This window comes from Gastrolobium bilobum, unplaced genomic scaffold (genome assembly GCF_033153095.1).
Source record: "Gastrolobium bilobum isolate Gb01-03AN ecotype WA unplaced genomic scaffold, APGP_CSIRO_Gbil_v1 utg14750, whole genome shotgun sequence".
NCBI classification, from domain to species: domain Eukaryota; kingdom Viridiplantae; phylum Streptophyta; class Magnoliopsida; order Fabales; family Fabaceae; genus Gastrolobium; species Gastrolobium bilobum.
In genome coordinates this window covers 6683-18397 of record NW_026898777.1, presented here as the reverse complement: position 1 = coordinate 18397, position 11715 = coordinate 6683, and the positions used below count along the sequence as shown (strand labels likewise).

The 11715-nt window shown below is 36.1% G+C and overlaps 2 protein-coding genes across 4 annotated transcripts; both read right to left on the bottom strand.

Moving 5' to 3' along the window:
- Positions 1–1058: 1058 nt before the first annotated feature.
- LOC133284054 (photosynthetic NDH subunit of subcomplex B 2, chloroplastic) lies at positions 1059–3251 on the bottom strand. The gene is made up of 3 exons (XM_061481006.1): positions 2618–3251; positions 2011–2451; positions 1059–1459 (listed from the first exon to the last, which is right to left on the bottom strand). Exons 1-3 carry the CDS (start codon positions 3047–3049, stop codon positions 1262–1264), a joined length of 1071 nt encoding a protein of 356 aa, XP_061336990.1. The 5' UTR covers positions 3050–3251; the 3' UTR covers positions 1059–1261.
- Positions 3252–4447: 1196 nt separating this feature from the next.
- Positions 4448–8933, bottom strand: LOC133284052 (YTH domain-containing protein ECT2-like). 3 transcript variants are annotated; one of them, XM_061481003.1, is made up of 9 exons: positions 8809–8933; positions 8139–8215; positions 7914–8022; positions 7702–7772; positions 6560–7156; positions 5672–6247; positions 5369–5581; positions 5140–5286; positions 4448–4797 (listed from the first exon to the last, which is right to left on the bottom strand). In XM_061481003.1, exons 1-9 carry the CDS (start codon positions 8837–8839, stop codon positions 4621–4623), a joined length of 1998 nt encoding a protein of 665 aa, XP_061336987.1. In that variant the 5' UTR covers positions 8840–8933; the 3' UTR covers positions 4448–4620. The 3 variants fall into 3 exon arrangements, with proteins under 3 accessions (XP_061336987.1, XP_061336988.1, XP_061336989.1); XM_061481004.1 differs by having other exon boundaries at positions 4448–4718; XM_061481005.1 differs by lacking the exons at positions 8139–8215; positions 8809–8933 and having other exon boundaries at positions 7909–8022.
- Positions 8934–11715: the final 2782 nt, after the last annotated feature.

Genomic DNA, 11715 nt, shown 5'->3' with positions numbered 1-11715 from the left:
TTTTCAATCCAAACTGGTTTAATTTAGTTCGAAGAAGGACCCATATTGAGGTGGCTTTCTCAACACAGACCATTTCGTTGTGCTTTTCTTTTCAAAAACACATTTACTCAATCCAATAAATTCTTTAAACTTTTTTTTTTTGTTTTATTCTATGATCCTAAATATTTTTTTTGGACGAGTCAGTTTCCAGGTATTTTTTTCACACAAATATGAGATTAATCCCGAGTCTAGTGGCGTGTCAAACCCCACAAGTTCTCTTCAAAATTCGAAGCAATGAATAATGCATAAACTTATTTTACGTCACACACAAAATTATTTTATTTGATTATGAAGAATAAAGTTGTAAGGGCAACTATTTGTCCATAGAGACTGTTATGATCATTGAGAATATCATATCATATCAAAGTGAGAGCTGTCTAGCAGAGGGTACAGAACAATTTTATATGTCTTGCAGAGAGCTAAATGCAATTCGATGGATTGCTCAGCATTGCCTTTAATAATCAGCATCTTGCAGAACCAAATTAGTTGGACAACATGAAACTTCACCAGCAACAATTTGAAAATTGAAGATTAGAGACACAATGTATAGAAGAATTTTCCCTAGTAAAGATTCCAACGTTAAATGCTACTATCCTACAAGATTTGGGCGTTAGAAATCTGAGTTGCAAGTGAACAAAACAATGAGATTATGATTGAATTTTACATGTATGTTTACATATATTTTAGGGTAGTCCATTATGTTAAGAGCTTAATCTTTGTTTAAACCGTAAAGCAAAGAAAAAAAAAGACATAAAAAGGATTTTAATGGCATTGGTTTTAAACTATAGCTGAGGGAGGTGGATGAATGTGTTATTATTAGTTGGAAGCATTGTAATGTAGATTGACAAAAACCAAAAAAGATGCCATCTCCAATCGTGTTCTTCTTTCTCTATAACTGGTTTTATCTCATGTAAAGCATAAATGTAACAGACAGTATGAGAAGTAGTTTTCATCACTTAGGCACCAAAGTGCATTTTAAGGGATCCATTGAAATGGAAAATCTGCAAGCATTACGTAATCTCTTTTATTGATAGTATTAAACTATTGGACACAAATCAATTAAACAAAATATACATATATAGTTTTGGGGAAGAAAATGCAAATCCTGCTCCATTAACAAAAAAACTATAACTCAAAATGGAGGAGAAGCAGGAGGGAAGAGAGAAAGAGTGAAGGATAAGGGTTTAGATATCATGTCAACTAATATTTGTTGATGTGATTGCTAAGTAAGATTATCATGCTCAATAACTTGTGCCCCTTTCCATTCTTCACCAGGATTCACAGTCACAGGCACCAGTATTGAAGCAGGGCCAGTGCAGATAAAGTAGTCCTTTCCAAATTTCTCTGACAAGGAACCAGGGCTGCATACATAAATATCCTCAAAACCCATTCTTATCACCCTAAAGAAAAGCTCACGTCCCTGAAAAAAAAACAAGAACTCTTATATATATAAGAAAAATTGGTCTATAAAGTCCTACTACATAGAAGCCACTATGATTGGTGTAATGGTGAGAGATTTATATAAGTTGTATTAGGTCATGTGTTCAATTTTCACTTGTATCCAAAAAAAAGTTCCGGCTACATAGGGTCCACGGAGAAAATAGGTACTTCTCTATTAAAAGTAGGAAAAAGTGAACTTGCATTAATCATAAAGGAATGAGTAGAATAAATATAACTAAATGAATTATTATTTTTTCATATTTAGTTAGTAACTGATGCACCGAGTCTTAGTTCAGTACTACGCGAGTACAGAAAGTATTATCCCGGGAAGGGTCAAACCCTTTGTGTAGGCCTATAATAAGCTGTCTACACAACATTTGGAAAAGAATGATAACATGATTCCAACTAGTGACCTCGGTGTCACGTGGCAACAACACCAAGTTGTAACTGTTATATAAAAGCCTTAACTAAATTTGGTGCATGAAAAATTCAAATGTTTGGTTAGAGTTCCACGATGTAAACCATTCTAACCTGATCAATGGTTTCATACTTGGAAGGTGCAGTGTTATAAAAAGCCTTTGATCTTTCTTTAGGAGGTGCAGCATAAACTCTACTCATCTTATTCTCAAGAAGGGTAATAGACAAGCCTTGCTGAGTCCACGTGCCTGACTTCCCTTCAGGCTCAGCACCAAAGGAAAGCCATCTAGGTGGCTCAGATTTCATAGCTTCTGCTGGAGTCAAGATTTGAAAAGGAGAAGAAAGAGGAGGGTGTAAGCAGTATGAGCAGTTTCGGAGACCTTGAATTGCTGTTCCTCCTCGTCTCTTAAATCTAAAATGGCTTAGTATAGCATTGGTTAGAGTGACAGGCTTGGGGCTTTTGTTCTTAACTATAACTGCTGTGGCCATGCTCACAGGATAGAGGGTCACAACATAAGTGATGTCAAAAAATCTACTAGTACAGCTCAATTCAACCTGCATAAAAGAGAATAGAAGCAACAAAAACAAAAAACCAAGTTTCAGTATTTCACAGTCACACTTTTAGCCAAAAAACAAAAAAGACTAATTATTTTTGCTTGTGCTAAATGATAAAGGTAAGTGATAATTCAGAAGCACATGGCACTTCCAAGCAAAAGGGTACCTGAAGAGCATCTATAGCATCAGAATCAACATCATTTACAGTCCACTCTAAAGTGGAAGGGAGTAACTCTTTGGCTCCAGGTTGAAGTACTTCATTTAAGACCAAACCAACCCCACCTTTGGCTTTGTAAAGACCTGTTTCAACAGCAGGAACTGTGTAAAGAACCTCCTCAAAGCCATTATCTTTCCAGTGGACTTTTGGTTTGTAAGATGTTACATGAGCATCAGGTATTCTTAGACTTAAGGAGCTTCCATTTCTGACTGTTAGCTCAACAATGGGGATGTTATCAGACTCCAAGAACTTGATGCCTTTTCTACCAAATTTCTCATTGAGTAACTCAGGAGTGGAAAGAGTGGTTGTAGAGGTATTAGCAGCTGAAGAGGCCTTTATTAAGTTTAACTTGGGAAGAGATAAGGAAAGAAAAGAAGCCATGGAGAACAAGAAATAAGCTCCTTTAACAGCTTCCACACAGACTAGTGACTAACATGCTATTGCTATTATTGCTAAGGCTCACTCTTACCTGCACACAATTGTGTGCTTGGTTTCTATTTCGGATAAAAGTGCACTTTTTGTTGGCTTTTGCTTCCTCTAAATGGGAATTTCATGTTCTCAAGTGTTTGATTGTGGAAGCCCAAATACACTTTGAACTCCAGCCTTTCTCTTGAATGGGTCAATCCAATAATTTCTAAAAGATAAAGGAGTGCAACTCAGCAAGGCCACAAATTTCACGTTATCCTTTTTGGCTTCTTCTTTTTTTTCTATTTTGATTTTCTTTGCTGAAATTTTAAAGCCCATATATATATATATATATATATATATATATATATATATAAATGGTAGGATCCTTTGACACCAGCATCAAATTTGAAGTTTGACACTTCATCTGAGAGACGTTAGATAAAAAAAGATCAATGACTCTGATTTGTAAGCATGTGACACCATTAATTTTTTTTTTATCTAACGACTCTCAGATGAGATGTCAAAAGATCCTATCTCTATATATAATTCACTTACACAATATGAGCACACACAAAAAATTTATATTTTGAGTCAACCCGTTACCCGTTTAAAGTTGAAGTTTGTATCGACAAAACTAACACACAAAAATCATATCATTTTGTGAGACATTAATCGTACTGCCCTCTTTGAATATAACATACCTAAATGTCACGGAGTCAAAAAAAATTTCTAAACAGCCACAGCACCATAGTCGCTGAGGTAGTCAGCTACTATGGACTGGACACATGTCACGTCCTCAGTGGCTGGACACGCAACTCATTCAACCCAAAGTCGCTGAGGTAGTCTGCTACTTTGGTACAACCAGGTCTTCTAGCCTCTGGAAAAATGACACGTGTCACATCCATAATAGCTTACTATCTCAGCGACTATAGTGACGTGACAGGTTAGAAAAAAAAAAATCAATTCCGTGATATTCAGATATATTATATTCAAAAAAGAGCACTATGATCAAATGTCCCTTGTTTTGCATATCAACCCACAAAACGAAACATTTTGAGATTACGTGTTATTTGTGTTGTCATGCCATTCGCAAAATAAACAAATCATTTATGTTGAAAGTTTTAATCTATTTTTAAATTTGTGTTATGTATGTATTCAGTTTAAAAACTCATCAACCAAACCATCTTAAGACAAAGTGTAAGAAAAACTATCCACGAGTAAATTTTTTCCTATATTCTAAATGCCCTTTTTAGTCTATTTTATATTTATTTAATTATTTTTTCTTTCTTATAAATCGGTTAAAAAGTCTTAATTACTATACCAATGCAAAATATAATTATTGGTACAAAACTCCTTTAACCCACTATGAAATTGATGACTAAAGCAGTCACATTTTATTAAACGAGACAAGAAAAAGCTAAAATGATATACTCCACTACATACCAAGATCTCCAATAAGTAGGGATAATTTGAAACTCAAAACACAACTCACTCCATGACTAAAGGAATAGGGCGGAAAACAAAAACAAAGCAAAACAACTGGTTTAACAGCTCTTGGAAGAGTCTTCAAGTGCTGCGGTCGATCCATTCACTTCTAACAGCTCCTCCGCATTCACCCTTATTTCAGCTGCTTCTACAGTACCTGATTCATTAATCATGGTTGCATCAAGAGACTTGGGTAATATAACTGTCCCAATTGTTAAATCACTGGGCTTGCTGACCTGTATTGAACAAAGGATTTAAAAGGATTAACAGCAAGTTCAAGCCATCAAGATGGCATGATCCTCAATTTCGATGACATTAACAAGGTGAAAATTAATAAAAGACAAACCACTCCCCATTAAATCCCAACTAGCGAGGGTAGAGGTGAGGGCTATCATTGTACATAGTCTTACCCTTACATAATTGCAAAGAGACCGTTGTCCAAATTCGAACACGTAATCTTTCAGTCACAGAGGAATAACTTTACCACTACTCAAAATTAATAAAAGACAGCACTGAAAAATTTACAGTAACATGTCAAACGTGGGAGTTGTTCTACCTGATGTAAAGGCATGTATTACCTGTTTTGGGAATTGCTGTTCCTTAGATTTTTTTTCCTGAGACCCCTTTTCACGAGCCTCATAAAACCCAAAATCATCCAAGATGCATGTTTTGCTTGAATGCTCCTTGAAAATTTTGACAACTTGAATACCCTTCTCAAACTTAACCTGCAGAAGGACATGTATAAGCATCTAGATGAAAGGGAGTGAGGTTCATGGGCTACAATGAAACAAGCCATTGGGCAAATACCTCCTGAGTATCCCTACTATTTGTTACAGGTTTGTTTTCATTGTTTTCTAGTGTTATGTGCCTCAACACACTATTTGGGATATCCTTTATGACATGCCACTTCACAGAAAAGCAACCAGTCCACCTGTCCTGCTGCCAATATTCCACAGTCTTACCAAAATCAACAGGACCAACCATCTCTGCTAAACCAACAAATTGCCCACTAGTGTTGACCTGTACCAAATATTGAATTAGGGGTAACAAATTCAATGAAACCAAGAAAATATAGGAATTTACAAACTAAATGCTGCATATGATGCTCACCGAAAATAACAAAAACATGGGACAGCCACCGGGCTTCTCCTTGGCTTCCTGATATGCCGCATCCAGTTTTTTGTTTCCATTAGGGGTGCTTGCCCAAACACTATATTTTATGCTTTTATGAATATCATCCTCACTATAGGATTTGATGACAAAAAATTTTGCATCAGAATAATTCTCAGAAAAGTCTTCCCCATTGTACTGTTCCTTATTGGGAATCAGAGGCACTTCTATGTTATCACTTTTCACTGGAAGGTTCTGTCCTTTGAGTAATAATGTGACAGGTCCAAGACTTTTGATGTTTCTGTTATCAGAACTCTTGGCAGCTCTGGGTCCCTTATTTAGCTCACTGAAACCATCCATATTTCTTCTTAAATGGTTAGCACCACAGTCATCACCCGTAGCCTTAAACTTGTTATCCACATAGGCTGTTCTAGATCCATATGCAGCAGATCCAAAACGAGAACTACCTCGAAATGTGTTTCCATATTGGTTGTTCATCCTGTTGCTTGGATACATCCTGTTCATGAATCCAGAAACCAGTTCCAGACCAGATGGATGGCTTGAACCAGGCAAGTTCTGCAACCAAGAAATCATATTTAAGTTCATTTTTGAATTGATTCTACATGTAGAAGCCACAATATTGAACAGAGAGAGAGAGTACTATCTACTGCTGGACATGCAACATATGTGGCGGATTATGATAATGTGGTCAGATCAGGAATGATTGAAACGTGTATCACAACATCAATACTGATACCAATAATCAGATATGACAAAAATTATATAAATGGAAATTTGGTTGGATGAACATAAAACAATTTCTACATTTTCAATTAAGAAACTACAATAAAAATTGCATTCGGGAAAGGGATGGCCAATCAAACATACTGTGAATTGTGGAAGTGGCTGAGGAAGTCTTTGGTTCCTTTGAGATGTGAAATCTTTCACAGGCACTGGTGAAGATAATCCAACCTTTGCTGCATGTTTGGACTGCCTATCAGAAATTGATGACACATCTGAAGGAAATGCCGACTGTGTACCATGAGTACTCATTCTTGGACCCTGATATCCTGACAAAGGAACAGCCACTGGCAAGCTAGACCCTTGATAAGAATCATTTGCATGCAAAGATGTGTGTTGGGAACTAGTTAAAAATGCATTTAATCCATTTTTATTTGTATAATCACCATTGGCCATGCTAAATGTGTTTCCTTTATTCATAACATTTGATGGAGGGGCATTATCAGCATTAATTGCAGTTGAAATTCCCCCTTGTGGAACACAGATTTTGTTTGGAGCAAATGCCGCATCAGCAGAAGCTGGAGATTTATAATAAGAACAAGGGTACTGGTACTGTTGCATCCCATAGAGCTGACCATCATGTTGAATGATTGGAGAGGAGGAATTTGGTGGTGCATAAGCTCCATATGGTGTATAACCATAACCTTGATGGTACATATAAGAGCAGTTATCCCCATAAACACCCTGTTATTAGATCCAACAAACAAACCCTTGTGAGATTGTTAAAGGCTTTCACATTTTCTGTAAAAAAAATTCTATATTTTATCATACAAATATGATAAGAAACAAATCACAACCTAAAAGGCTAGAGGGTGAAAGAGAAGGGGGGGAAGAGACAAGAGATGATACTTTTAAGAAAAATGGCAAAAGAAGGACATGATTATAGGTTTATCAAACTTCAATTAGATTCACTACCAATTCTGAAATCAGAGATGAAGAGCAGCAATTGCAAACAATGACAATCATTTAAAATTCAAACAGCCATAATAAACACAAATTTATAACTTAAATGGATGACACAGTTTAGAGCTCTCACAAAATAATAATAAACAATTTCAAAAGTCAGCCCCCGTCCACCATCGTTTATTTTTTAAACCTAACATATAACATAAATTAGCCCCCATCCGATGGACCTTAGGCAGAATTGTTCTTAAAACCATACAACAAATGACAGTATAAAAAGACGTATGATCATCACAAGTCTGGTAACCACAGAAAAAGTTACTTACTTGAGCCATCCCTCCATCAAGGTTCATATATCTGGAATAAATATTCCAATCACCTTGTCCACCATCATAACCTGAAAAAAACTCCCAACACCATGTCATTTTCCCAGAAGGAATAATATAAACCATTTAAATATTCAACCAAAAATCTCCACATTTATTTTGGGTAATCTATCATTTTATCTATCCTCAAAAGCCATATCAGCTTACCTTACCTCCATAATAGTATGTAGTAGAAGGGTATCCATTTTGAATGAAGCTTGGATTTGGATTGAATGGCTTGGCCATCCCCTTAGCTGTACCATTGGAAAAAACAGGTCCGTTCTGCACACAAATAGATCACAAGAATCAATTAACATATTACAACGCCGAACTCTCTAGTGCTGTATATACTTTACTCACAAACAATAAAACTTATGTAACAAAAAGACAAGACGTACCTTCTTTGCAGGCTCAGGAACTCCAACGTTCTTGGGCTCCGAATCCAGGGACAAATTCTGCAGCAAATCTGCAGCTTCTACAATAGTAAAGGAAAACCATTTACTTATATCAGAACAATTTCACTAGCAAAACAAAAAACAAATAAACAAACAAAAAAACACAGTTATAATAAACAGAAAAAGAAAACCAAAACAAAGAAATTTCAGCAACTAAACATAATTATACTTTACAAAAAAATTCACTAAGAGAAACTATGTATAGACAACAATTGGCCACAAACAAAAAAAAACAAGGGAGGGGGTTGACTTTTGAGTAATTAACAACCAGGTCAGTGTTATGAGCTAACACATCTTAAAATCAACGAACATATTGTGATTATGGACAGAAAGCATAGAAACCCTTATCAAATGAATAAAACATAGACACACACACGTGCAATCTGATGAAGGCAAAAAAAACCCACATGGGGCACCTACATGTACAAGCATGCCATAGAGAATTGAAGACAAAAGATTGAAACTTTACGAAATGGGCAACGCAGAAATATGTGTGTGTATTGAAAACAAAATTTAAAAAAGAAAAAAGAGAACGATATATATATATATATATATAATATATATATATATATATATAGAGAGAGAGAGAGAGAAGAAGAAGAAGTATACTTACTACTGTCAGAAGACGGAGCAAGAGCAGCCATGAATATGATCCAATTGAGAGAGAAAAGGTTGAAGTGAAGAAAAGGTCGCCGCCAACTCCGTGTTCTTTGGGGTTTTAGAGACACAGAGAGAAGAGAGAGAAAGAGAGGAGCGAGAGGGAGATTTAAGGGATCTTATTTATATATCAAAGAAGCTTCCTTACGCCTCTTTGGGAATATCGCTAATTTTACAATTTCAATTTTCACAGTTATCTCCTTTTATCAATATTTTATGGGCTTTAATGTTTTTAAAGTGTATACATTTGCTGTTAAAACGATGTTGTTTTAAGTTAAAAAATTAAAAAATATAGTGCAAAGGACTATTATAATCTTGAAATAAATTATAATTACAAAATATCTTGATTTCCGTCTCAAAACAACGTAGATAAGTTATCTATATTGCCTGTAAAAAAAGCAAACCTTATTTTATGAATTTTAATAACATCTTTTCTATGTAATCTTTATAATTAAGAATAATAGACACAATTTTTTTCATGTGATAAAATTATGTGAATTTTTAACATTATATTTTCATTTTTTTTTATTCTGTTCAATTTAGCCACGTTTGATTCCTTACTCCCCTGAATCTCTTGTATAATTTTTCTTTATAAACTTGTGAATTTACAGGGAAAATTTCAAATTTGTTAAAATAATATAATAGTTTCCTTTTTAAGAGAGTAATTATGTAAATTTATTCTTTTATTTTTTTTAAATTAAAATTTTGAAAAAAAATGCAAAAAAAACCACATTATTTTTCAAAATTTTAATTTAAAAATATAAAAGAATAAAAAAATATATTTTAGAAAAATAAAGTATTCCTCTTATATTTTGAGGTTTGCTGCAAATGAGAAATTTTGCAATAAATACATTTACACTAAAATCTCCCGACGAATCATGATGTTTAAATAATAATAATAATTGTTCCGGGTTAGTTACTCAGATACGGATTGGAAGAACCCGGGACAAAGGTACTCGGGTTATGGGACAGTTGTCTCATTTATTAATCTAGAAGGTGGGACTTACCACGATGGCGCGTCCCAGATAACTACTCATCAACATCCAAGGTAACCACCTTCTCTCCACGTCCAGTGCAACTACGCTAACTAGGAGTATAAATATAGGGGTTAACATCCCAAGGGAGATAGACAATTAGAACTAATCCCTACTAATGTTCGTCCAGAACATTTGGCGCCGTCTGTGGGAAAGGTAAAGCTAATCTTACGCATGATTCGAATGATTGTTTTAACTTGCAGAATGTTATTGAAAGGTTAATTCAAAAAGGGAAACTACAAAAATATGTAAGAAGAGGAGAAGGAGATGGGTGTAAGGAAGATAAGATCTGGCGACTAGACCGCAGTCGCAGCCCGCCCGGGGGAAGGAATAGGGAGGCTAACAGAAATCAAAGAGCAGAAAATTAATCGTCTCTGGGTCGAGTTCCGATGGGGCATATTTGCACTATAGCTGGAGGGCGAGTAGGAGGAGGAGAATCTGGGAATGCTCGGAAAAAGCACTTAAAGATGTGTATGGCCATTTCAGAGAAACCGCGTTTTAAAGAAGAGCGAAAAAAGACGGGAAAGCAGGTAGTGTTTGAGGATTTAGACGATGAGATACTAGACCCGGAGCATGATGATCCCTTAGTGATTTCAGGATTGTTCGCAAACTATCAAGTTGATAGAATGTTGGTAGATCCAGGGAGTTCAGTGGATATTATATTTTGGGATGCTTTCAGAAGAATGGATTTAGGTTATGATCAGTTGGAGTCGTGTGGAGCCGTTTTGTTAGCATTTACAGGAGACAAGATTAAACCTTTGGGATACATTCCATTGAAGTTAACGTTGGGGACCGCGCCTACACACAAGACAGTTACTTTGTCGTTTGCGGTAGTGGATCTGGGTTCCGCGTATAATATTATATTGGGCAGACCATTCATGAAGAAATTCAAGATCTTTTTGTCAATTGATCAATTGGCAATGAAATTTGTAGCTAAAGATGACAAGGTGGCAACGATAAAGGCGGATCAGGTAATAGCAAGAAGCTGTTATAACATGAGTTTGAGGATGCCACAGGAAAGTAAGAAGGAGCGAGTAATGATAGGAGATGAGGCAAAAGAGAAGAGAGAAGCACAAAGGGAAGTAGACGAAAAGAAAGAGGAGCAAGTAATGGTAATCGGGATGGATCCCCGGGTAGAAAATAAAGTGGAGAGACTAGAACCCGTGGGGACGATCGAAGAGGTTCAGTTAGGAGCAGGTTACTAAAATGGGTTCCGAGTTAGAATCTGATGTGAGGGCTAGCATGAAAGAGTTATTACAAAAGAATGCTGATCTTTTCGCATGGAAACCTTCTGATATGATCGGGATGGACCCTGCTTTATCTTGTCATCGTTTGGCAATAATTCCTGGAGCGAAGCCCGTAGCCCAGAAGAAGAGGAGATTCTGTGCTGAAAGGAGGAAGGCGATTGAGGAAAAAACCAAAGAGTTGTTAGAAGCAGGTTTCATTAGAGAAATAGAGTATGCCACATGGTTAGCCAACCCCGTGTTGATTAAGAAGTCGGATGGGAGATGGAGGATGTGTACAGATTACACGGATTTGAATAAAGTTTGTCCTAAAGACCCATTTCCTTTACCCAGTATCGATCATCTGGTGGATAAGGCGTCAGGATATAAAGTGTTGTCATTCATGGATGCATATTCCGGGTACAATCAGATACCATTATGGAAATAAGACCAGGAGAAGACAGCATTCGTAACAGAAAATGCAGTGTATTGTTACAATGTCATGTCGTTTGGGCTCAAGAACGCAGGGACAACTTATATGAGGATGATGAATAAAGTGTTTAAGGAGCAGATTGGAAGAATGTTAGAGGTGTACATGGATGACAT

Bases quoted from the DNA above. Each gene is read 5' to 3' on its own strand.
- LOC133284054 (XM_061481006.1), bottom strand. From the start codon at position 3,049: ATGGCTTCTTTTCTTTCCTTATCTCTTCCCAAGTTAAACTTAATAAAG. The intron at 2,452-2,617 runs GTACCCTTTTGC...TCTTTTATGCAG, and splicing joins ATGCTATAGATGCTCTTCAG to GTTGAATTGAGCTGTACTAG. The intron at 1,460-2,010 runs GTTAGAATGGTT...TTTTTTTTTCAG, and splicing joins AGTATGAAACCATTGATCAG to GGACGTGAGCTTTTCTTTAG.
- LOC133284052 (XM_061481003.1), bottom strand. From the start codon at position 8,839: ATGGCTGCTCTTGCTCCGTCTTCTGACAGTA. The intron at 8,216-8,808 runs GTAAGTATACTT...TTACTATTGTAG, and splicing joins TGCTCCGTCTTCTGACAGTA to AAGCTGCAGATTTGCTGCAG. The intron at 7,157-7,701 runs GTAAGTAACTTT...ATCTAATAACAG, and splicing joins TTGATGGAGGGATGGCTCAA to GGTGTTTATGGGGATAACTG.